Consider the following 25,985-nt stretch of genomic DNA (forward strand, 5'->3'; position numbering starts at 1 on the left):
CCGTCCCCAGGCTCACCGAAGATCCCGGGCAGTCTGTTCGGGGGCGGCAGCTCGTTGGTCCTTTTCGGCGGCCTCCTCTTCAGGGGCCTCGCTGCCCGCGGGGCTCGGGCGGGGCCCGGGCCGGGGCTCGCCCTGAAAAAGGTGACCACGAAAGGCTGTTTGGAGCGCGGAGCCTGTCGCCCCAGCAGACCGGCCAGGCCAGGATCCACGCTGCGCCCTGAGATGGAGAGAGCAGAGAGGGGTCACTCGAGGGCGAGCGCTGCGCGTAGACACAGCGGGCACCTCTCTGGGCCAGCCAGGAGCTCGAGGCTGAGGCCTCAGGGACCCACTGGGCCTGGGTTTCCTCCTCTGAAGACCTGAGTCCCCAGTCCAGCCCCAGCCCCTCAACCTCCCCACCTCAGCCTGGCTCCTGCCTGGGCAGGCAGTTCTATGGGGTGAGGGAGGGGCCTTGCCAGCACAGGGTGAGGATTAGTGATGTTTGAGGGCACGCAGGTGGACAACTTTCAGTCCATTCACGTGACAATCTCAGCCAGTCTTCACGGTGACCCTGGACCGTGAAGCTCTGTTTCACCGAGAAACAGAGCTGCTCAGTGACGGCCCAGAGCCCCACTGCCAGGGATCTCAGAACCAGGGTCAAACCTCCATCGTGGGGCTCTAGCTCCCACCCCATCCTTTCTAGGGATCAGTGTAGGATTTACAACCCCTGGCTGGGAGGTGACCCGGACTTAGTGCTTGCTCTGCTGACACCACCCAAGAGCAGGCTGTTCACATCCCCTCAAGTCCCCGAAGGAGACCCCAGGCTCAGCAGGCAGAGACATTACCCTCAAGTCCCAGAGTCGGGTTCAAACACAAGCATCTAATCCCAGAGCCCAAGTTCTTGTCCTCTTATGTTCTTAGCCACCAGGTTTGTGGTTTAAAAAGGAAGAAAGAGAAAAGGCTGTGGGCAGAGACACAACTGGGGCTTTAGCCTCAAAGCAGTGATGCTTGTAAAAGTGGAGTTTCACCCACATCCGCTTAAAGCCTGAGGATGCAGGAAACACACTGATTATCCCTGGAAAAGTCAACTCCACCAATAAAACTATCTTCCTGTACCTCTTTGTATTCCCAGTGACCTCTCGTTTTTTAATTGTCAAAGTGATATAAAAACAACTGTAAAGAAACTTCGGAAAAATATAAAACCCCTTCCACACTACAATACACCATTTTCATTCTTTCTAGGCTTTCATTTTTCATGTTAATTTAAATTGTGAGCATAGAGCTGCGACTGCTGAAGCCTGTGTGCCTAGAGCCTGAGCTCTGAGACAAGAGAAGCCGCTGCAGTGAGACATTCAGGCACCACAACAAAGAGCAGCTGCACTAGCCGCAACCAGAGGAAGCCCATGCACAGCAACAAAGATCCACACGACCAAAACAAAATAATTTTTTTAAAAATTCCCGCATAACAAAGAAGTCTATAGTTTTCCCCCCAATTTTTCCACCTAAACATTTTCTCGGTTCTTAAGTCTCAACTACGAACATTTCAAATAGATAAAATTCCTCTGAGTAGATCTGGAAATGTTTAGATGCTAGTTCATCTTTTAAGACATTTAGCTTATGTCCTGGCTGTCATCATAAAGATGAGAATATCTGTTCCTTTTCCATAAAGGGAAAATGTCATTTCCTTTCCTGATGGGACTTTCTCAGACTACAACAGGGATGTGACTACAAGCTCACTGTCACATTTCTTAAAACACAAGGTGGAGCATCCCATTTCCAAGTACATTTCACCCCCGTGTTGCAACACTGATGCACAGGCATGTACACACGTGCACATAAATGTATGCGCACACACAAACACACACAGGCATGTGGATATGAAGCAAGTGTACACATTAGCGGGTCAGTCTCATGATCTCCACTGCACACGACATGTCAAGGACATTGCCTGCCCCACACACAGCTCGCCTCAAAGGTCAGCCCTTACACAGCTGTGCTTTAAGCCCAAGTCCAGGGGCCAGAGTTGACAACAACCAACTGACCAGAGACTAACTTTGACCTGTGACATCACCTGCCACTATATGCACTGGGCTCATCATCAGAGCTGCCACTCAGGAATGACCCTGCTGAGACAGGAGCTGACACTGAAGGGGCCCACGGAGGAGTCATTCGGGGAGTTTGGGTCACGACAAGTGAGGGTCACAGGAAGAGCCGGCCCGTGAGGAGGCAAAGCCACAAGACACACAGCAGCTCCTCCCCAGAGGGAAAGGTCCTGAGGGCACCAGGAGGTGGCTATGAAGCGATTTGGGCAGATGGACCGCTCTCAGCCATGTGGCACTGGAGTGGATCTCCCCAGTGGACACCTGAGACAACCTCGGCCCAATCACCCTCCAGGCCTGTGTGTGCAGTGCCCTGTCCTGAGTCCCTGGAGAGCCCTGTCCATAGACAGGCCAGGGAGACCTTGGGTGACCCAAGGCTGGGCCCACTGTAGGCTTTTCTTTGTGCAACTGTCTGGTATTGGGGTCTCCTGGGCGCAGAGAGGTTGGCTCACAGGGCAGCCCTGGACTGTCCAGGTGGTGGCGCCCAGGCTGCCTGGCTCTGGCAGGACCCTTACTAGAAAGCAGAGCGGGAACTACAGGAGCCTCTGGGGCCCAGAGTCCCCGCTCTAGACCTGAGCTGTGAGGGTGCCGGCAGGCATGCCGTCCCTTTGCAGGGGACAAGGATGTGTGGCCACGCCTGGAGATGAGGGCCACACTGTGGCCTTCCCTCCCCCACTGCAGGCCTGGATGAAGATGCTGCTCTTCTGGGCCAGGGGGCCCCCGACACTTCCAGCCTCCCCCCATGTTTGGATCCTCCCCATCAGGGCCTGGATGTCATGGTAGCTCCCCTACCCATCCCATCCCTAGGGACTCATCCCTCTCCCCCTGGGCCAGGCCAAGGTCACTCTAATCCCTCCTCAAGGCCTCTTTCTGCCCTGGGTGCCACCTGAGACTCCCTGCAGCCCCTGCCCACTCTCAGCCTGCTGCCATGGATGGCACCCTCGTGCCGCGTGTTGAAGGGCAGTCCGGGTGCCTGGGGGCCTGGGAGGGAAGCCAGCTGTGGCCAGGAGCGCGCCTGGGGGCCTGGGAGGGAAGCCAGCTGTGACCGAGCACCTTTGTCCCACGGGTTGTTTCCTCACCAGGAGAACTAGGAACTCAGCGCTTCTCCTTCTTCCTACTGTTGAACAGCCTCTCACTGCTCTGCTTCTGGAAACCTCTGCCTGTCCTGGCTGCTGCTGCTGGAAGACTCCTCCCGACACCCAGGGCAGTCAGGTCCTCGGCTCCAGAAGCCCCGGAAGGTGCTGCACCGTCCCCCAGTGACGCCCATCCCCTGCCCGCCTGCTGACGGTCCCGACATCCCGTGGCTGTCCCTTCAGACGCACTGTCTCTACTGCAGGATCTGGGCCTCCCGCCAGGGTGAGGCTCCAGGGAGGCCTCTCCGAAAGGCCTTCCTTGACCAGCTGGAGCTTCGTGTTCTTACCCATGAGCTCCTGTGCAGCCCTAAGGCCACATTGAGAAAGCCTGAGTTCCATGGCAGGCCTGAGTTTGAACCCTACACACACATACATTTTTTTCTGTTTAGCTTGTGAGACTGTGGATTCAGGATGAAGTACCTCTCTGCCTCTCTTGAGTTTCAAGGGAGTATGAACAAAAGGCCAGTTTAGGCTTTGTGACAGAGCGGAAGGGTCTAGTGTCTGATCTGGACGATCTGAGATGAGACAGCCCACTGAAGTCCATCTCTCAGGTTTCTAGATCCCTCCCATCCAAAGCCTTTGGAACCACACGGCTGGACTGTTTACTCAGAGGAGACCTCCCTGCAGAACAGCGGCACTCAAGGTCTCTCCCTCTTCAACTGCCCCTGTGACCAGTTTACTGGCTGCCTAGACATTCTTGCTTCCCTTCTAGAGACATATGCTTAGCTACAAGAAGGAGAAATATAGGGGGCAGAGAAGGTGAGGCTATAATGAAAACAAACCTTAGGGACAAAATGAAAGGTCCAGAAGGAAAGTCAAAGGGGCCAAAGGGGAAAAAAAAAAGTCATTCTTTAAGACAGCATTTCTCCTGAACACAAACTCACATTTACACGTGTATGTTTTCATGGCTCTAGGAAACTCCAGAGGCAGACTCTGGGTGGATTTGTTCCTCCCCCGTCACTTTCCCTATGGTTCATGAGTCATTCATGCTAACAGGCACTTCAATGAGAAACCCCTTTTATGGGATCATCTCAAACCACATAGAATTTAATGTAAATATCACAGACAGTAAGGAGGGCGATGGGAGCAGAGCTTTCTCAGAATTCACAGGACACACAAGGTCAACGTCTTTCCTCTGGTTTTTAATTAAAGGCACGTCTCTCCTGAGAGAACCTAGGCTACCCAGGGGCAGGCAGCCTGGGATGGCAGGACAAAGCCGGCAGGATGCTGGTGAAATGTACAAATGTGACTGTGGCTTCCTTGGAATGCAGTCCTGGGAGGTGAAGGCAGAAGCACACGCTCTGGGACCGAGGTTCACTCTCGGGCTACATTTTGACCTGCTGCATGGGTCTGAGGTTCGGGGAGACGGCAAAGGGGCACCCTGTGCTCTTTTTGATGTCCTCCACTGTGAGGCCGTCCCAGAGCTCAATCAGGGTCAGTCCTGTCTTCTTGTGCACGTCAAACACGGCCTTCTCGGTGATGATTCGGTCCACGCACCGCTTCCCAGTCAGCGGCATGGTGCACTTCTCCACGATCTTGGGTTCATTGGCCTTGTTGCAGTGCTGCATGGTGACCACCACTCGCGTCTTGGAACTGGACACCAGATCCATCGCACCCCCCATGCCTTTCACCTTCTTGCCGGGTATCATCCAGTTAGCCAGGTCACCGTACTTGGAAACCTGCATGGCTCCCAGCAAGGTCAGGTTGATGTGTCCCCCTCGAATCATGGCAAATGATTCATCGCTGGAGAAAAAAGAGCCCCCTGGAAGAAGGGTGACTGTCTGCTTGCCCGCGTTGATGAGGTCCGCGTCCACCTCCTCTTTTAATGGAAAGGGACCCAAGCCCAAGACCCCGTTCTCACTGTGAAAGTGCACGGTGATGTTGGGGCTGATGTAGTTGGGGGCCAGGAGAGGGATGCCGATGCCCAGATTGGCGTACATGCCGTCCTCAAATTCAAGAGCTGCCCGCTTGATGATCCGTGTCCTTATGTTATCTGAAGACGTGCATATTTCATCATCCTCTTTCCGGACAGTTAAGCGCTCAATTCGTTTCTCGTATTTTTCCCCCTGTATTATGCGATCTACATAAATGTTAGGAACATGGATGTCTTCTGGGGCAAAGGCCGCCACATCCACAATTTCTTCAACCTCCACCACGGAGGTTCTGGCGGCTTTGCACATGGGCACGTTGAAGTTCCTGGCGCTGGCCCTGAAGATGACATTTCCTGCCCAGTCGGCCTTCCACCCTTTCACCAAAGCAAAATCAGCGGTGATGGCATGCTCCAGCAGGTAGTGCTGCCCATGGAACTCCCTCACCTCCCTGGGCTGGCTGAGGATGGCGATGTGGCCATCTGGTAAGTACCTGATGGGTGCGCCTCCCTCCTGGACCAAGGTCCCGTAGGCCGTGGGGGTGTAGAAGGCGGGCACACCGGCGCCCCCTGCGCGGATGCGCTCGGCCAGGGTACCCTGGGGCGTGATCTCCAGCTCCAGCTCACCCGCCAGGTACTGCTGCTCACAGAGCGAGTTCTCCCCCAGGTAGGAGCAGACGATGCGGGTGATCTGCTTGGTCCCCAGTAAAAGGCCGAGACCGAAGCTCTCCACCCCCACGTTGCTGCTCACCACAGTCAAGTCCTTCACGCGGGTCTTCAGCAGCGCCCCTATCAGGTTCTCCGGGATCCCGCAGAGCCCGAAGCCCCCGATCATGATCCTCGAGCCATCAGTGATGTCTCCCACGGCCTTCACCGGGTCCGTGTAGAACCTGACGCGCGCGCGGGCGCTGCAGGCGAAGCCGCACGCGCCACCCTTCGCCAGCGCGCGCCCCGAGCGGCCGGCGGGGACCCGGCGCCCGAGCGCCGACGCCACGAGCCGCAGGGCCGCCATCGGCCGCTCCGCTCCGGCTCGGGCTCCGGGCCCGGCGGGGACAGGAGGCAACCGCGCGTCCCCGCCCGCGCGTCACAGAGCAGGGGGCGCCCAGCTGTGATGCGCCCGCCCGGCTGGTTCCCGCCGCTCCGCTCCGCCTCCGCGCTCCGAGGGCCCGAGGGCCCGCGCTTCCCGGGCCGCGAAGGCGGGAGGCGGGACCGCCTGGGTCGTCTGGAGGACCAGAGGGATCCCGGGCCTGACGCTCGGAGACCCCGAGGCGACGTCCCTCCCGGGAAGCCTGGGCGCCGGCCTCCTGCCCTCTCCATCGTCACCCTTCCTCCCAGGCGCGCTACTCGCGTCGCCCCCCACCCCCCAAAATTCCACCCCCGGGGCACGGGCTCCAACACCTGTGTCCCCAGCGCTCCCGGTCCTGCAACATTTCCACGTTCGTCAAGCCGGGCCTCAACGACAGCCCCGCCGAAGGAGACCTCTTGCCTTCCTGCCTCAAACCTGCTCCTCCTCTGTTTGTCCCCACCTCGGGCAAGAACACCACCAAACCTGTTAAAAAGAGCCACTGGGCAAAACCAATACAGTATTGTAAAAGTAAAATAAAGTAAAAATTAAAATTAGTAAATAAAAATAAATAAATAAATAAATAAAAAGAGCCACTGGCTCAGTCCTGTCACCGGCGCCTCCTCCAAGCACCCTCCTCCGTTCCCTGGACAAGCTCTCCCACCCCCAGCTCCCACCTCGACCCTGCGAGGCTCTGTCCTCTCTGCCTTCACTTCCGACCCCGAGTCTACTCTCCCAGCTGAAGTCAGGGGGCTTTATTTTAAGCGTAAGACAAATGAACTTTTCATTTTACCATAGCTCAGACTCATAGAAAATACACCGAGATAGTACAGAGAGTTCTCACACACCCAGACCAGGTTTCCCCTGGGAAGTGTTAACATGTAAACAACTATAGTACCTTTGTTACCCACTCAATGGACAAGAATTTGAGCAAACTCTGGAGATAGTGGAGGACAGAGGAGATTGGCGGGCTTCAGTCCATGGGGCTGCAAAGAGTCAGACCCGACTTCGTGTCTGAACGATTTTCGTTACAACTAATGAACTAGCACCGGTGTCTTGTTTACTAAACACCATGACTGACCCGAGGTCACTAGTTTCTCTAGTGTCTGTTTCCAGGATCCCACCCAGGGTCCTACAGAGCACTTAGTCATCGCAACTCCTTACGCACCTATGGGCTGTGAATTTCTCGGATTTCCTGTGGCTTTTGATGACCTTGACAGTTTTTGTGTTTGGGTTTGTTTTCTGTGGCATGTTCTTCAGTTTCGAGTTGTCTGGTGTTTTTCTCATGGTCAGACTGGGGTTCTGGGTTTCAGGGATAAAGACCACGGAGGCAACGGGTTCTCATCTCATCTGAGAGCTACATGAGGTGTTCATGGGAGCCTGAGTGCGTGACTGAGGGGGTGCTGCTGAGGTTCCCCCTAAACTGAATTTACTGCCCCAGCCTGTGCACACACAGGAAGCAGGTCACTAAGTGTAGCCCACACTGAAGGAAGGGGAGAGGCCATACCCCCGTGCGGGGGAGAGGCTCGGAGGGTTGTTTTATAAAAAGGTGAATCAGATCCTGCCAGCCTCCACTGCTCTTTAATAAAATAACACTGATTTCATACATTATATTTTGGCCACTTCTCTCAACCTCCTCACAATCACTTCCTGGCTCTCTGTGCTCCAGCCACGGCGTCCCCTTGCTGCACCTCAGACACACCAACGCGGGCCCACCTGCAGGGTTTCTAGTCCCACTTCCGGGATAAAAGAGGCTCTCCCCCAAACACCGGCTGAATGAATGAATGAAGGCACGAATCCTCATTTTACAGGTGAGGAAACTGAGGCCTGGAAAGGCAAGCAACCTGCCCTACTGTTATCCCACACTGAGGAACCCTCGCCCTCTACCCACTGAGTCCCCTTGACTGAGAAAGGCCAGCCCTCTGGGGCCAAATGAGGGGGCTCCAGCTGTATCTGCTGCCAGCAGCTTCCTTGGAGGAGCCCCAGGGGAAGGTCCGATGCTGACCCCTGTCTTACCATCATCTGTTTCCACATAGAGGCGGAGTCCCAGGTCCTTGTTACGGTTCAAGAGCCAGCGGTCACTGGCTGCTGTCACGTCCAACACCAGCCAGCCCTCGTCCCCAGATCGGAGCGTCTGAAGATCCAAAAAGAACAAGTCAGACTCCCTGTGGACACGAAAGAACAATTAACCGAGGGCCAGCACAGCTGCCTTTGTGTTTCCAGTGCCCGCCGGGGGACCATTAGTGGGGCGTCTACCTGCCTGGCTCTGGCCTGGGTGCCTTTCAGGCCTTATCTCACTGTCTACTCTACAAAGGTGTTATGGAGTCTGTGTACAGATGGGGAAACTGAGGCTCAGGAGTTCAGTGACCCATCCATAGTCCCACAGCCAAGACAGCAAGATGGGGACTTGAATCCAGGACTGATGCTGGCCTGTCCCCACGGTGAGACAAGGCCTTGGGCCAAACATCTTTCTTCTCTGAGGGTGGGCTGCCCAGGAAGCTCCCCTTCTGTCTTCTGGGAAATGAACCCCAGGGCTGGGCCAGACACTCTGACAGAGATTTGAGCAGGTGTATGGGGGGGGGTGGTGTGGGGCAGGCACCTGTTGGACTGCTCCAGGACCACCTCAAACATGCTGATGTGGAGCGTCTGGTTGAGCGGGTGGGTGCTGGGCAGCTTGTAAATCCGGAACTCCGCGGCCGTGACAGCCTCCCCGGCCGGGATCTGGGTCAGGTCAAAGTGGAACTCCTTCCAGTGGGGCTCCTGGTGGCCCAGGGCAGGGTCACGCTCCACTGCAAGACAGAGCGGGGCTGGCGGTCACTCGAGGTTTGGGCTCTGGCTCCAGGCTGGGAGCCGGGGGCCTGGGCAGTCTGGGCAGGACTGACTTCCTTGAGAACAGGCTTGTCCCAGCTCTGCCTCCTGGGTGCTCAGAGGGCTCCAAGAGCTGTGTGTTGAGATGCCTGGCTCAGCCCCTGGCACGTGGCAGTGCCGCAGGGCAGCGTCCATGTCTGGCCCCCAAGCCCTAAACCCAGCCTGCCCTATTCACATCCTACTGGACCCACAGATGGGGTACAGGACAGGTCCCTCCTCTGGGGAAACAGACTGAGACCCAAGGCTGAAAAGAGACATAGCTGAATGCATTTGAGTGGGACGAGGGCTCCCAGAGCCTGCTGGTGTCTGGATGGCAGGTGAGGGGAGATTGGGCATGTAGCTGACTTTGGAGCTGGGCCTTGGGGTGAAGAGTGGATGTGCCATGATGTCAAGGGAGAAGAAACCACCGAGGCAGGAACAAGCATGAGCAATGGCCTAGAGCTGAGGGACAACGGCACCAGCAGTGAAAATAGCAGCCGTGACACCCAGCAAAGTGTGAGAGGAACAAGGGGAAGGAGGACGGAGACCTGAGGGAGATGTGGAAAGGACCAGAAAGAGGCGAGGCAGGATGACAGCTCCCAAAGATGCTGTGTCAAGTGTGGGGGAAGTTGAAGGGTCCCATGGTGTGATCTGAGGGGGCTTCCTGGAAGAGGTGACACCTGAACTGCCTTGAAGGACAGGAAGGAGTCTTGGGAGGACAGGTTTTCTAGGCAGAGGGGACCTCTATGCACAGGTGTGTAGAGCTGGGGCTCGTGGTGTGAGTCTGGCTGTGGTCCAGCTGCAAGGGCTGGAATCCTGGCCTCGGAGCGTGGGCTGTGCTCTGACCAGTGGAGGGCCAGGGTTCTGGGCAGCAGGGGGTCGTGGTCTGAGGGTGGAGTGGAAGCTATGTGTGGAGGCGAGGGTAAAGCCCAGACTGCAGGGACCCGAGGCGGGCTGGTGGCGGGGCTGTTCTCACAGTCTGGGCGAGAGACCGCAGGAGTGGAGTAAACCCCACATTTCCCCAGCTGCCGGAAATGCCCAGGACAGTATATTTAGGGCATCTCACTTTAGCCTCCTGTCACTTTCAAACACTAAAAATCTGTGTTTCCACAAAGCAGGGGTGGGAGCCGCCCCAAGCCTTCCCCTAAAACCAACACTGAGATTTTAATTACATGTTTGTGAGTCTTTTTAAAAATTCTCTCTCTGGCTACTGGACTCAGCGACCACAAGTCACCAGGCTGGTGGTGGAGGCGGATGTGGGAGCACTTCCTGTCCTCGCGGTGGGGACCTGGTCCAGGGGTGGGCAAACAGCTGCGCTGGGCGGGACCAGTGGACACACGTGTTTGGGAAGGAGATGGGCTTTTCATCCCCAGAGCAGGGAGGAGGGAACAGAACGCCCATCGTCTGATGGGGGCTGGACCCGCAGCAAATGCCCACCCACCAGCCAGGCTGTTTCGTGGGCAGCATGACACGGGCAGATCCAGGTCCTCCCACACAGGCAGGGTGTGGAGGGCAGGGTTCTGAACCTTCACCAAGTGATGTTCGCCATGAATATCACCACACGAGTCCCCTCCTGCCTACAGACACACACACACACAGCTTTGGGGACAATTTCCATGGATTAGGTAACTGCAGAGACCACCTCTGTTATGTGGCTATGGAAGCAGCCCTGATCTGCAGGGTGAAATAGGTCCAGGCTGTTGGCTGTTCCAGGGAGTGACCCCAAGAATGAAAAAGGGTCGCCCAGCCATGCCCTGTACCGGACCCCTCTCAAAGCATCGTTAAGTGTATCTGCCCCCAAGACAAAGAGGGGGCTGACAGGTGGGTCCCTGGGAACCTGTCTGCAGGCCTGACACTGACTCACATTGGATCCAGGACTGAGGGAACAACCACGAACCTGCCAGCTCCGAGGGCACCAAGCTCTGTGGCCTCCCTCCCTTGTTGACCTGGGGGCCCACATGTACTGGGTCCAGAGAGCCCTGTTCCCCTGGACTGACCTCAGCTCCCAGTTTCTGTGCTGTGGGTGTGTGAAAGCGATGCCCACCCAACCCCCACCCCATAGTTCCCGCACAGGAAACTGCCTGTCCCAGCTGTTCCAGGCAAGCACTAGCGGTGGGACATTTTTAGGAAAATGATTTTCATTAGAAATTGGTTAGGGTTAGGGTTAGTGGGGAGGGAGGGAGAGGCCACTTTGGATTTGCAGCTTTTTCAGTGCCTGTGGCCTTGAGTTGGGAGAGAGATTTTTCCAAAAGTTAGTGTTCTAGGAAAACATTTTTTTGGCACCTCTCTGTCCCCCTTGTTAACTGTGCAGACCAAGCCTGCTTCGGCCAGGGAGGCAGCCTCAGGCAGCCCAGAGGGCTCTGGCCAGGGGTCAGGGCTTCCTTGCAGGCCTGTCCCTGAACTAACCAGGAATGGACATTCCCCTCTGGACCTGGTCTCCTCTTGTGTGAACTGAGAATGAGGAGACAGCCCAGCTTTCCTCTCGCGGTCATGAAAGAACTTTGTAAACAGTCAGGCAATGGACTGGGAGGAATGGCTGTTCAGTAGGAGTTTGGGATGAGCTTGACTTGCATTCTCCTAACTTTGAGCGAAGATGTGAGAGGCTGTGTCAGCAGTTCCAAGGCCAAGGGGTGGAGGGGACACGGAGATTTTGAGTGATTGTTATCTAAATAAATGTACTCATCATTCATTTATTAATCCATTCATTTATCAAGTGAAATTTATAGACAAATTTATCAAGTTCTCACTGTATGTGAAAGCATACTGTTCTGAGCACTGGGAACACAGCAGTGAGCAAGACAGAACCAGATAGAGCATTCAGGGGACTTGCTGGTGGTCCAGTGGCTAAGACCCCATGCTCTCAATGCAGGGGGCCCAGGGGCCATCCCTGGCCAGGAAGCTAGATCCCACACACGATTACTAAAGATCCTGGGGCTTCCCCTGTGGCTCGGCAGTAAAGAATCCGCCTACAATGTCGGAGACATGGGTTCAATCCCTGGGTCGGGAAGATTCCCTGGAGAAGGGAATGGCAACCCACACTGCAGCATTCTTGCCTGGGAAATCCCATGGACGGGGAGCCTGCCAGGTCACAAGGGTCAGATATGACTTAGTGAATAAACCACCACCATGCTGCAGCTAAGACCCAGTGAAGCCAAATAAATAAATTTAAATATTTTTTTAAAAGATGGTGCATTCACAATGTTTCCAGTCTAATAGGGGAGACAGAATGGAAGCAAACAAGACAAGTAAACTAGGGGTTGTCATTTCTATTGTAAGTGAACTACAGAGCGACCTGGGCTCAAGGAATTGGAAGGGGTGGGGGGCTTGTCCGTAGGTGCTTAGCATGACCTGCGAGAAGAAAATAAGTAAGTGCAGTTGAGCATATTCCCATATATGGTGCTGATAGGAATACCATGGAGAGGACTTTGGCAACATGCTTTTGCAATATCCTGAATTTATCCTTTGACACAAGAGTTCCAAAGACACACTGGCAAAAATAAGAAAGGACAGCCACAAAGCTCTTCATTTGGCACAGGGCGAAGACAAAGCTACGTCTGGCTCCACAGGCACATGTTTGCTTTCCAAAAATTATAAAAGCTGCCCAACATGTTCAATCACTGATCCAGTTTTTCTGTCTAGGGTGTGTGCTCAGGTGGTCAGTGATGTCTGGCTCTGTGGGACCCCATGGACTGTAGCCCGCCAGGCTCCTCTGTCCATGGAATTCTCCAGACAAGAGTACTGGAGAGGGTTGCCATTTCCTTCTGTCTGAGGAAGCAGCAGCAAATGAATTTACCTTCTGGATCACCTTAATGTTGCCCTCCGAATAATGAGCAGACATGACTCACCAGTGAGTGCTAACTGGAGCCTCAGCCTTCTCCTCCAGCCTCTGATAAACCAGCTCCAGGTTCCCCAGCTGAGGGAAGGGCCTTCTGGGGGCAGGAGGCGGCCGCCGCCACCATGTCCGGGATCCTCATTCTGCCTTTCCACTTCTGAGGCCCTGCACCCACCACTCTCAGCCTAGAGCTCCAGATGCCACACCCCATGTCCACCGCCCAAAACCTACATAGGCTTTGGCTATTTTTGTGCCCTCAACAAAATTTATAGTCACCCGGACAATCTGAATCTTCTTTCTGACCAAAAAAGTAAGACTTCAAAAGACATCCACTTCCTCCTGATTGCTGTGACTGCTAAGAGCCTGGAATCTTCTGCCCTGTCTGACAGTCCTTCCTGAAGCCCTTCCCCAGCCCCTCAGGGCCCATGGGGAGGTCTTAAGCTTGGCTCTGCTTCCAGGCCTCCTGAGCTGGCCCGGCTCATCCTCATGGTCTCCTGGGCCATCTGGTATAAACACCCTCCCCGAGAGACCCTCCTTGAAGCCCTCTCCCAGGGTTGCCCCATCCCACCAAGTATAAAGGCTACTTTCTTCTCAGTCCAGCTGTAACAGCCCCCTTGCCCTCCCCTGACCCCACACATCAGCCTGCCAGTCTCTCCTTTCCCTGTCCCGGGGTCCCCATCCCTGGCTCATCTGTCCACTGGACGGTGACCAATTTGGAGGCAGAAACCGAACAACTGGGTGGAAATGGGAGGCCTTGGCAGTCTGCTCGTCCAGCCCCTCGTGCCCCCTGGGCCCAGAGAGGGGCTGTCCAGCCCCTCTTCCCAAGGACCTCTGGTCCCCAGGACAGTGACTCAGTGTCCAGCAGTGCAGCCCCTGAACTGGGGGGTCCTGCTGGTCTAGGAGTGGGCTTCCAGGTCACCTCGGGCCTCCATCTGAAGCCACCCATGTTCTCTATTTGCTGAGGGACTCGCCTCTGTTCACAGCCTGACAAGGAGGACAGGCTTCCCCGGGGCCCCGGAGGCAGACGGGCTGGGCCTGTCTGGCTGGTCCCACCGGTAACGAGGCCAAGGAGTCCCTCAGACCTAAGACAAGACCCAGTCTGCGCAGCCCCAGTTCCCGGGGGAGCCTTGGACTCCATCACCTCCCGTTTCTGCCTCCTGAAGGGTTCTCTCCCACCCAGGAATCTCAGCGCTGCTTCATTCTGGGGCATTTTTAGTCAGTTCTCATTACTGACTTTTTCAGGACCTGTTTCCATAAATGGCTCCATGCTCATAATTACCATCCAGACCTCAGCCGGATTCAGAGACCAAATTAAAAGGGGCACCCGCCCGCTGCACCACATCAAGCCCGCCACGGCCAAAAATAGATCCCAGGAGATGTGAGCAAGGAGGATGCGGCTCCTCCAGGTCAACCCAGGAAAGACCCGAACTGTGGGGCTTTCCAGAAGGACACAGTCATGGTGACACACGCCCTCTGTCCCGCGGGGAGTGGGTGCCTGTGGGGACTGGCCGTGTGCTCCCTCCCCGAGCCTGCCTCACCCCCAGGGTGGGGGGTGGGCGGCCACCAGCGGGTGGGGAGGGCGGGGGCACATTCTTTGGTGGGAGCTGGAAAGGCCTTCGGGGCGCCCTGCATAGATGAGGAAACTGAAGCCCAAGGGGGCAGAGGATCGCCAGGCGTCAGGTGTCAGGTTAGGGGTCTTTCACGTGGAATTGCAGACTTGGAGCCTGTGTGAAATGAGTGGACTTGGACTTGCTCTGGTGGCGATACTGGGATGGGGGGGGGTCACCTGTTCACAAGGTTCTTCTATCAACAGGTGCCTGAGAGCGACCTCCTGAGGCCACGGTCCTCCAGGCAGGGCTCTGCGGGGACTCGGGTCCTGGGTGGGGAGCATGATCCGCACAGACAGGGAGGCGGGCCCTGCTCTGTCTCCTTCTCCTGGCTCTTGGTGCTCCCTGCCCTCCGCTGCCTCTTTCCCTCAGCATCGCCAGTTTGCCCTGAGAGCTGGCCGCACAGGGGTGAGGGGACAGCTTGGGGGAAGGCATGAGAGCCGGTTTGGTCCCTGCTTTCAGATTGTTCCTGGTTTCTTGGCAGGGTGGCAGAGGTGGGGGCATCCTGGGCGTTTTTGTTCATCGTTACTTAACTGTGTTAGTTAGCTATTGCTGTGTAACAAATCACCCCAGACGTAGCAGCTGAGAACAACCAGCACTTACTATTTCACATGGTTTCTGAAGGTCAGGAATCCAGGCGCTTAGCTGGGTGGCGCTGGCTCAGGGTCTCTCACAAGGTGACAGGCAAGCTGTCGGGTGGGGCTGAGGTCCCTGGAGACCTGACTGGGACGAACAGATCCTCAGCTCACGCTTGGGGCTGAGGGTAGCAGCCTCCCACTGTGGACCTCACACGACATGATCTTCCCTCAGGATGAGCTCACCTGGGGGTCGGGGGTGCAGGGCACACACAGGGCCCAAGATAGAAGCTGTAGTCTTTTATAACCTAACCTTGAAAGTGACACAGCATCCCTATTGTCACACAGACCAGTTCTGCCCCATGGCGGGGGCGGAGGGGCATGAGGATGTGAAAACCAGGAGGCAGGGTTCTTTGAGAGCCATGTTGGAGGCTGGCAACCATAGCAACCCTGAGAAAGAAGCATTATTCACTGCATTTCAGAGCTGAGAACACTGAAGGTCAGAGAAGGTGGCCAATCTGTCCAAGACCACACCCAGAACTCCCAAGGTGGGATGAGAATAGGTGCGTCTGTCTGCAAAGTCTGCTTCCCTTCCCCTCATCTAAGGCCTCAGCAGGTCAAGGATGTGTCAAGGGAACGCCATCGGGTGGCACCGGACTAGAGCTGAGTGTTGAGTACCAAGCTGGCAAAGAAACACACAGAAGGACCTCAAGCAAGAGGAGCCATGAGTGGGTTTTCACGTGAGGAACTGCAGTTCCAAGAACAGACCAAGAGCTTCTTCACCTCCATGTCTCCCCTCTGCTTCTTCACCTTCCCCTCTCACCCTCTTCGAACTAAAGTCTACCCTTCTTTCAAGGTTCAGCATAACTCCACCTCCTCCCAAGACTTCCCTGTCTGTCCCTCAGCCAAGAGGCCATTCGTCCCCGTCTTCTGGGCTTGCTCATCTCCCATTGATGAGAGAGGGATCTGGTCTCTCTTCTGCAGTACTAAGCCTTCATACTCACATCTGAGCGGGGAAATGGCCATTTCTTCCACTTGATGATCATATATTGGATTGTCTGTGGGCCTATCTTTTCCACTGTAATGAGCAGACCTTGGACTCAACTCTGCTTTGCAGTGGGCACCAAGATAACCAGGGAGGGCTAGAGCACACACTGGGTTCCCAGGAGTGCTTGTGAGGGAATGACCACAGGCTGAAGGATGCAACTTTCTCCATACCTGGGTCTTGCAGCCTTTGGCTTCCCCAGAACCCTTCCTGTACTTGGAGCCCTAGACTGTTCTGAAGGAATGGCTGCTGCTCAGGGAACAGAGCCAGCAAAGAAAATAGCTGTGCTTTACTTTAGGTCTTGTCACTACCAGCTGGACTTACTGGGGCTAAAAGCAAACAAACAAACAAACTGAGCTAACATTTACTGAGCATCTACCAGGCACTGTTTCAGCCCTTTATGTAGAGTAAGTCATTTAACGTTCACAGCCATCCTAGGATGGCTATATTACAGATGAGGAATCTGAGGCACAGAGCAGTAAATAACTTACACAAAAATCAAATAAATAGGGGACTTCCCTGGTGGTCCAGTGGTTAAGAATCCACCTGCCCAAGCAGGGGACACGGTTTTGAACCCTGGTCTGGGAAGATCGCACATGCCAAGGGGCAACTAAGCCCACGTGCCACAACTATTGAGCCCTTGTACCTGGAGTCCATGTTCTACAACAAGAGAAGCCACCGCAATAAGCAGCCTGCACACCGCAACTAGAGACTAACTTCCGCTCACCGCATCTCGAGAGAGCCAGCGCAGCAATGAAGACCCAGTGCAGCCATAAATAAGTATATGCATTAAAAATCTTATAAATATATCCTAGGTCAGACTTCCTGGGCAACAGGCTGAGTGGGAAGGTTTAGTGGAGAGGGTTCTTGTAGGGAATGCAGGGAGCAGGAGCGGGCACAGGTGATGCAATCACAAAAGGGCCAAGCGACTCCGGCTGCGCGGGGAGCTCTGGGGCTGATGGCCCTTCAGAACTGTCCCTCTGTGAGGCAATGAGGCTGGGCATTTATATTCTGATAAGCCTGTTACTGGATGTGGTGTGACCCCAGGGAGGGTACCCAACCTTGAGCAAGAAGCTAGTGGATTGATGCCTAGGGACAGACCCACTCTCTAGGCAGCTGGGGCAATGAGTGACTCAACCCCAGAGAGAAGATCTGGGCAGCACCATAGCATCCCCTAAAAAGCATGCAGTGGAATGGGGATCTGATCCTGGCACTGTGCTCTTACCACTCAGCTCCAGGTCCTCAAGTGAATGATGGGGGCGGAAAGGTAGATAAACACAGCAGGCCCTTCCTCACCATTCAGGCTGCCATTTATTGAGCGGTGCCAAGCTCTTGCTTGCAGAAGGAGGTGGCAACCCATTCCAGTGTTCTTGCCTGGAAAATCCCATGGATGGAGAAGCCCGGCAGGCTACACAGTCCATGGGATCACAAAGAGTTGGACACAACTGACTTCACTTTTCAAGCACTTGCTAAGTTTTTCAGTGTCTTAACCTACTTATTTACCCATTGTACTATGATACAGATATTATTTATTCTGATTTTTAGAATGAAGAGGGACTGCCCTCGAGGTCCAGTGGCTAAGACTCCTCGCTCCCGATGCAGAGGGCCAGAGTTCAATTCCTGGTCAGGGAACTAGATCCCACATGCCACAGCTGAGAGTCCACGTGGTGCAACTAAAGAGGCCACGTGCCACAACGGAGGTCGACCGTCCCATGTGCCGCAACAAGACCCGGTCCAGCCAAAGAAATAAAAATAGAGATGATGAAATTGAGATGCCAAGACTTTAAGTAAGCTATTCAAAATTTCACAGATCTCAAGTAGCAGACCTTGAATTAAAACCTGGTCTTCCAAGCTCTGCTCTCCCATTACCAAGGCCAACCCTGCTTGCTGCTGTGACCCAGCTCTCATAGCTGCTCCTTTGAATCTGGGTACCCAGGACCTTGGGTCAGTCACTTAGACTCTGACACTCTACTTCTCATCTGTCACCTAGGGGAAGTAGTAATCATTTACCCCAGAAGAGTGAGGAAAGACCGAGAAGATGGGGGCTGGAGAGGAGTACTCAGTCACCAGGGATTCACAGGGCACACCACCCTGGTGGCAGGTAGGGCTTTGGAGAAAAGAATCCATCTCCAACTCCTGGAAACCATCAACAAAATGAAAAGGCAATCTACTATATGGGAGCAAATATGTACAAACCACATATCTGATAAGGGGTTAATATCCAAAACATATAAAGAACACCTACAATGCAACTGCAAAAAACCTCAAACGATCCAGTTTTTCAAATGAGCAGAGGAACTGAATAGACCTTTTCCCAAAGATATACAAATGGCCAACAGGACCAAAACCACAATGAGATATCACCTCACACCTCTTTGAATGGCTATTGTAAAAAAGATAAGAGATAGTGAATGTAAGAAAAGGGAACCCTTGTGCACTCTTTGCGGGAATGTAAATTGGTGAAGCCATTATGGAAAATAGTCTGCTGCTGCTGCTGCTGCTAAGTCGCTTCAGTCGTGTCCGATTCTGTGCGATCCCATAGACAGCAGCCCGCCAGGCTCCCCCGTCCCTGGGATTCTCCAGGCAAGAACACTGGAGAAGGTTGCCATTTCCTTCTCCAATGCATGAAAGTGAAAAGTGAAAGTGAAGTCGCTCAGTCGTGTCCGACTCTTAGCAACCCCATGGACTGCAGCCCACCAGGTTCCTCTGTTCATGGGATTTTCCAGGCAAGAGTACTGGGGTGGGGTGCCATTGCCTTCTCCAGGAAAATAGTATAGATGTTCCTAAAAAAAATTAAAAATAGAACTACCATATGATCCAGCAATCCCACTTCTGGATATATATCCAAAGGAAATAAAATATTAAGGAGTGAAAAAAAAAGTATAACTATGTATTCAACACAAATATTGAGTCATTATGTTGAACACCTGAAACCGATAGATGATGTCACTTACAGCTCAGTGTTTTAAAAAAGAGAGCTATCTGTACTCTCATGTTCATTGCAGCACTATTCACAATAGCCAAGCCATGGAAACAACCTCAGTGTCCATCTACAGACGAACAAAGAAGATACGGCAGGGACTTACTTGTCAGCTCAGTGGTAAAGAATCCGCTTTCCAATGCAGGGAACTAAGTTCCCACATGCTGTGGGGCAACTAAGTGCACGTGCCGTTAAGGGGAAGCACACACTACACAGCAAAAGACCCCAGACGCTGCAGCTAAGACCCAAGGCAGCCAAATAAATAGAGAAGTATTTTTTAAAGATACAGCATATATATAAATATAATATCTATGGGTGCATATATATACACATATATATGAATGTTATTCAGCTATGAGAGAAAAGGAAATCCTGTCATCTTCAACAACATGGATTGAAACTTGAGAGTATTATGCTAAGTGAAATAAGCCAGAGAAAGACATATATGACATGGTATCACTTATATGCGGGTTTAAAAAAATAGTCAAAAGAGTAGAAAAAGTGTGTGCCAGGAGCTGGGGATGGGAGAAATAGGGAGAGGTTGGTAAGACAGTACAAACTTTTAGTCATCAGCTGAATAAGGTCTGAGGATCTAGTGTAAAATATGGTGACTACAATTGATAATCCTGTGTTGTATAACTGAAATTTGCTAAAAGAGTAGAAATTAAATATTTTCACATATGCAAAAAAAGGACACATATGTGAAGTGATGAAATGTGTTAACTGGATTGGGGGGGGATGTTTTACCATCCTGATGTACACTTTAAATAACTTAGAATTTTATATGTCAATTATACTTCAATAAAGTTGAAATATCCTAAAGGAAATAAACCCTGAGTATTCGTTGGAAGGACTGATGCTGAAGCTGAAGCTCCAATACTTTGGCCACCAGATGTGATGAGCCGACTCATTAGAAAAGGCCCTGATGTTGGGAAAGAGTGAGGGCAAGAGGAGAAGGAGGCAACAGAGGATGAGGAGGTTGGATGGCATCACTGACTCCAAGGACACGAGTTTGAGCAAACTCCAGGAGATGGTGAAGGAAAAGGAAGCCTGGAATGCCACAGTCCATGGGATTGCAAAGAGTCTGACATGACTTAGCAACCGAACAACAACAAAGTTGAAATGAAAATAAATAAATGAAACGTAGATAGATAAAAAGAGAAATAATGTGGTCATTCTGATATTCGACTTTCAAGATAGATAAAGGATTTATTAAGTGAAAGACAAAATGGCCAACCAGCAGGCACTTAGATCCCACTTAAGATCTTAGAAAATATCTTAGAAAAGATTAACACAAATTGATTTTTTTTTTTTTTTTTAATCAGAGCTAAGGACTTCCCTGGTGGTCATGGCCAAGAATACGCCTTGCAGGAGACACAGGCTCGATCGCTGGTCTGGAAAGATCCCACGTGCTGTGGAACAACTAAGTCTGTGTGCCATAAATGCTGAGCCCTCATGGCACAGCTAGAGAATCCGAGCACTGCAACAAAAGATGCTGCATGAGGCAATTAAGCCCCAACGCAGCCAAATTAATTAGTTTTTAAAAATCAGGGCTGGTTGTGGGGAGGGTTACACTAAAGGATTAAGACACTGGTTCTCTTTGAGGTACACAGAAGATTACTAGAGGCTTCCATATGATCTATTTCTAGACACATGGTCTGAATTTTCTGTAATGAAATTCTATAATGAATCTATATGGCATAAACTTTTTAGTGAACATGCATTAGTTCTGTAAATCCCAAAACAAAGATATTTTAAAAATCATGTCCTAGTTTACAACAAAGCCTCACATTTAATACAGTCCAACGCAGCAGCATGCACTGCACCTAATCATGGGCCCTGGGCTGGGGGGAGAGGCCACTTCTGTGTGGGACAAGAGCAGAAGATACACAGGCAGGAAGATGACCAGCTGCGTGGCCTTGGGAAGACCACCTAACTTCTCTGAGCCTCTTAAAACAAAGATGCGACTGTAATTGTGAGATGAGATGGAAGGACAGACATGGAGGGTCTCGGCATGTGGTCGTCACTGGGTGTCTGCTCACACGGTCCCTGAACAGCCTCCAGGGTGGGCTCCATGAGCATCTCCATTTACAGAGGAGGAGACGGAGGCTCCGAGAGGTGGACTGGAGAGTGCAGCTCACACTGGCAGCAGGAGGTGGAGTCGAGAGGCAAATTCTGAGTCCGGCTCAGAACGCCAGCCCGTCCTGCCCGTCCTCACACTGGCCATCCCCTCCTGATGCCCAGGGAGGGCGTCACTGTGTGGGCCAGGTGACAGTCACCTTGCGGCTGAGGGGCAGGCATGAGTCTCTCCCACCGGAAGGTCAGCTCCACAAGGAGGGTCTTTGTCTCGCCCCCTCTTACGTTCCAGGAGCTGGAATGGAGCCTGGGACAGAGCAAGCGCCCCAGGACCGTTTGTGGAGTGAAGTCAGGAAAACATGAAAGAACTCTGCAGTAAGGAAGCAAAGTAAGTGACCCCGGGCTTATGGAGGTGAGGGGTCACTCCTTCAAGGTCAGGGGCTGAACAGGATCCGGGCAGGCTCCTCACTCCCATGGAGCCCTGCCTCTCCCGAACCCAAGAGCTCAGCTCCTTCACACCCCTCTCCTCAGCTGCCCGGGACCACGGGAATGAGGGAGCCCAGCTCAGGGAAGGGTCAGGACAAAGGAGAAGACGGTCCCATTCAGTTCTGATGACACGTCAGCCTGCAGTGCTGTTTGTGCCTCAGTTTCTCAGTCTGGAGCATGGGCACCCCCACTCTGAGGACAGGACGTGGGGAAGGATTCAGGAGAAATACCAGAGGTGTCTCTCCTGCCTCTCTCTGGAGGGGCCAGGCCAGCGGGGTCCAGCCAGTCACACCTGAGCTGCGCGGAGGGGTGGGCAGTGTGCTGAGAAGGGACCAGATAAGGGAAGGACATGCAGGAATCCACGGAGGACCCAGGAAGGCCAAGACCCTGGGTGCTGCCTCCCAGTTCAGGGTCTCCTCCCTGGAGCTCAGGCGACACCAGGGACCAGCTCTGTCCACTCCTCGAGGTCCCAGACCTACCTATCTCTGTGTCCTGGCCAAAGGGAGCCAAGAGTCCACAGGCAGAGACTGACAGGCAGGCCAGGTGGGGCCCAGCTCTGACCGCAGCCCTGGCCTCCAGCACAGACTCCAGCAGTCACGCCTCCAGAAGGCCCCTGGAGTGTCTGCTTGGACAGAGGCCCGACCCCTGGACGGAAGCCTTTGAGAGGCCCAGGCCTCTGGGTCCTACAGGTGCTGCTGATGGTCAGGGCCCAGCAAGCCCCAGGCCTGGCCTCTCAGGAGCCAGTGAGGCCAGCAGCAGAGGGGAGCTGGAGGCCACAGGTGTGGGAGCCTCAGCGTGGGTGCTGACGCCGCAGCGACTCTGCTGTTAGACTCCAGGGTGGTTCAGGGCCCGAGGACCTTCAGGGGCCCGGGGCCGGGGCCTCCAAAGGAGGAAACAACGCTGGTAGCTGCCTAATCCCCACATCAGCCCACATAATTACCAGTTAAACTGATTCAACTGAAGAAGTTTTACTAGTGCAATTAGTACATCAGAATAAAGAAGGCCCTCTGACAGCTGGCTGGACCTGCCCACACACCAGGCTTCCCCTGAACAAAGATCGGCTTGTTAATTCACAGCGTCACAGGCCTTAGATCTCCATGAAACATGCAGAGGTGGCGTGGGAAGAAACTGGAATTTGGAGTCCACAGTCTGGATGATACTGCGGATGTGCTATGTAGCCCTGGGTTGCTTATTTAACCTCTCTGAGCCCATGGCTGGTAAAAGAGCTTCACAAGTTGCTATATGGATGAAATGAGTATTGAAAGGACTATGGAACTTCAAATGTTCATTTTTATTCAAAAACAGGTAGACAGACACCTTTGGTTGGCTTCAAAAATCTGTTTCTGGGTCTCGTGTGTCTATAAGACAGATGAGAACATTTCCACACATCCACACCAAAGCTGAGCAGCAGCTCGGAGAGACTGGGGTCAGCACTGACCAGGGCTGGGTTCCCCCTAAAAGGGGGCTGACTTTCTGCTCTATCAACCTATCTCACAACTCTGAGGACAGACCATGAGGAGCTCCATTTTACAAGGAGAGCTCTGAGGCTCAGAGAGGGCAAGGACTTCCCCAGGACCACACAGCAGAGGCAGGAGGGGAACCAGGTCCTCCTGAGCTTGGGGTGCTGCTCACTCACAGTAGAAGCTCCCACCAGGGCTGTGTACCCCTTGCCCCAAGGGGTGCTGGGGAAAGAGGGACCTGGGCTAGGTGGTGACTCGCTCACGGAGGTCTCCCATGGGGGCATTCTCAGGGGGGCTGTATCCACAGCTCTTCTTGGTCCTGTGCCCGGAGTCAGCTTGTCGCCAGCACAGAGCTCCAGCCTCAGTTCCACATATGGTCGCCTCTGTCCCCAGTCCCCCACCCAACTTCTAACCAGGGAGGCAGCATCTAGAACCCACCAGCTCAAGTCCCGAGCTGGCACTGGGATCTCAGCAGAGGTTAACAGCTGCCTCTTGCTGCTCACTCTCCCACCTGAGCCCATCACCAGCTGTTTGGGGGGAACAGGCTTCCCTGAGAGTCCCCTCTTCTTGCCCTACCGTAAGAAGCAAATGGCCGAAGATGCATAAAACCTGCTGTCACTCTGGCCCCTGAGCCCCTCTGCCGAAACCCCTCTGACAGCTCTTTCCACCATGAAAGCCTCCCCCCTTGACACAGAACTGTCACCTCCTTGAGCCCAGGATGGAAGGCCAAAGAACCTGGGCCTGTCCTGGCTCAGCCACACAGAGGTCACGTTGTCCCGAGCAAGACACCACCCCTCTGAGCCTCACTGTCCTCATCTGGGAGATGGGAGTGAATATCATCATGTCTGCCAACAGGGTTGCTGGGGGGTTACAAGGTGGAGGGAGGCTGGTGGCCCTGGCAAGGGGCCTCTCCCTGCTCTGGGTCCCATGGCTCTCCCCACCTGGGCCTGAGCTATGGTCCTTGGTCCCCAGGTCTAGCCTGGTGTCTGCTGCAGCCTAGATCCATGCCCCTCACTGGCCACAGGCAGGAAACAAGGAGGATGGGAGACCTATGTTCATGAATGTAGATTAAGGAGAGTTTAGTTATGGTAAAGGTGATCTTTGAGAAAAGGGTAAATGGCTCCATGATTTGGAGTATAATTTTTGCAGAGAAGAAAAGCTGGGCTTTGCCTGGGAGAACAAAGGGGGTTCAAACTGCCCATCGGGTCATTCACTGGGGCTGGATACTCATTCCACGACAAGCCAAGTCCCAGATGCGAGCCCAGGGTGACAAGACCACAGTCCCTGCCCCACTGAGCTCAGAGTCCACGCCTTCCCCTCCCCTGCCCCCACCCCTAGGTGACCCAGGCAAGAGGCTGCTCAATATGGGCTCAGGACATCTGGGTCCTCACCTAAACTCTGGTGCTTTGATGACGTGACAAGGTTTTCCACGCTGAACTTTGTCCCACGCTTCATACCGCCCTTATCACAGGGACAGCATCACAGCCTCTGTTTATTCATCTGTCTCGCCAGGACCAGACTGTCTTCCTGGCACTACCACGTCCACCTAACACTACAGGATCTTACCGTCGGGGGTGTTTGGGGGCGGGTAAGGCACACACCTCTGGGACTCACATTCCTCGTCCGTCCCTGTCGGTCCAGCAGCTCACCGACCCCCACATCCCTAAGACTTCGCTGCCCTGAGCCGGGCAGGTTTTCCTCCCGCAGGTCCTTGTCCACGACAAGGATTCCCCGCCCCCAGCAGGCGCTCCCCCTGCGCGAGGTGGCGCGCACGCCCCCGCCGCTCGCGCTCAGCCCCCGTAGGGCCGTTCAGCCCGCCGCCGTCCCCCGGGGTCGCCGCCGCCCGCCCGGGGCCCGCGCTCACCCATGTTGACGAAGCTCATGACCAGGTCTGCGCGGCCCAGGCGCCGCTCGGGGGCCCCGCCGTCCTCGTCGTCGTCGCCGGCCACGGCGCGGTACAGGTCGAGCATGAAGAGCGGCGCGGACGCCGGCAGCAGGGCGGCGGCGGGGGGCGCGCGGGGCCGGGGCCGCCCGGGCAGCCCGAGCACCGCCAGGATCTCGCGCTGCAGGTCGCGGCGCTCGCGCGGGCCCAGGCGGCGCTGCGGGCAGCCGAGCGGGGGGCGCGGGCCGGGGACGCCGCCGCCGCTCAGCGCGCACAGCGCCAGGCCCAGCAGCCAGAGCGGCCCGGGGCGCGCGGCCATGGCGGGACCCGGCGGCCTCACCGCGCGCGCATCCGCTCCCAGCGGGGCCCGGATGGGGCCGCCCCGACGGCGCGCGGCGGGCCTGGCTTGGGGCGGGCGGGACGGGGCGTGGGTCGCCCGCGAACGCTGCGCGGTCCCTAGAGCTCCCGGACCGTCGGCTGCGGCCGCACCGCCTCGGGCAGGAGCTCCTCTGGGAACCAGGGACGATCGGCTAGTCTGTCTGTTCCGCTGCGCCCGACAGTCCGGCTGCTGCCGAGGCCGCTCAGCTTAGAGGCGCAGGGAGAGCTGCCGTCGGGTTCGGGGAGGTGCGGACCAAGCCTGTACCGCTCCGAGGGGCCGCGGCCGCCTCTCTCTGCGGAGCTGGGAGCCGTCGGGTCCCGCCCCTCGGACCCGACCAATGGGGGCGCAGGGGCGGGGACAAGGCTCGGAACCTGTGCCCCAGGAAGGGGCGCTGGGTGGCGGGTCGTGACGCCCCCTAGGTGAGACCCGCCTGTAGGTGGCTGGCGGGAGGAGTGAGGAGTCCGCGGCCCCGCCGTCAGGGGCCTAGCTGTCGTCCTGGGTTCCGCTGCCCACTCTGGGCGCGCTGTCCGGAGGGAGCGGGGACTGGGCCTGGGGACCCAGGGTACAAGGCGAGATCTGAGATCAGACCCTGCGCTCCCACTGGGCATGTTCTTGTTCGCCCTGCCGGGGCGGGATCCCAACTCTCCGTCCCGCCGTGGAGTGACCCGAAAGCCCTGC

At 54.9% G+C, this 25,985-nt stretch overlaps 2 protein-coding genes across 2 annotated transcripts in view; both read right to left on the bottom strand.

Moving 5' to 3' along the window:
• The window catches only part of BMP8B (bone morphogenetic protein 8b), a 34,694-nt gene extending 9,431 nt beyond the window's left edge, over positions 1 to 25,263 (bottom strand). The window contains exons 1-4 of the mRNA XM_027968334.2: positions 24,911 to 25,263; positions 8,738 to 8,927; positions 8,155 to 8,303; positions 17 to 217 (exon numbers count right to left, since the gene is read on the bottom strand). Of these exons, the coding sequence (XP_027824135.1) occupies positions 17 to 217; positions 8,155 to 8,303; positions 8,738 to 8,927; positions 24,911 to 25,247 (877 nt within the window). The 5' untranslated portion in view covers positions 25,248 to 25,263. The remainder of the gene's footprint in view (positions 1 to 16; positions 218 to 8,154; positions 8,304 to 8,737; positions 8,928 to 24,910) is intronic.
• On the bottom strand, positions 3,981 to 6,153 carry OXCT2 (3-oxoacid CoA-transferase 2). Its single transcript, XM_027968333.3, has one exon. The coding sequence runs from the start codon at positions 6,085 to 6,087 to the stop codon at positions 4,534 to 4,536; it is 1,554 nt and encodes a 517-aa protein (XP_027824134.1). The 5' UTR covers positions 6,088 to 6,153; the 3' UTR covers positions 3,981 to 4,533.
• Positions 25,264 to 25,985: the final 722 nt, after the last annotated feature.

This window comes from Ovis aries, chromosome 1 (assembly GCF_016772045.2).
Source record: "Ovis aries strain OAR_USU_Benz2616 breed Rambouillet chromosome 1, ARS-UI_Ramb_v3.0, whole genome shotgun sequence".
NCBI classification, from domain to species: Eukaryota; Metazoa; Chordata; class Mammalia; order Artiodactyla; family Bovidae; genus Ovis; species Ovis aries.

Bases quoted from the DNA above. Each gene is read 5' to 3' on its own strand.
- OXCT2 (XM_027968333.3), bottom strand. From the start codon at position 6,087: ATGGCGGCCCTGCGGCTCGTGGCGTCGGCGCTCGGGCGCCGGGTCCCC.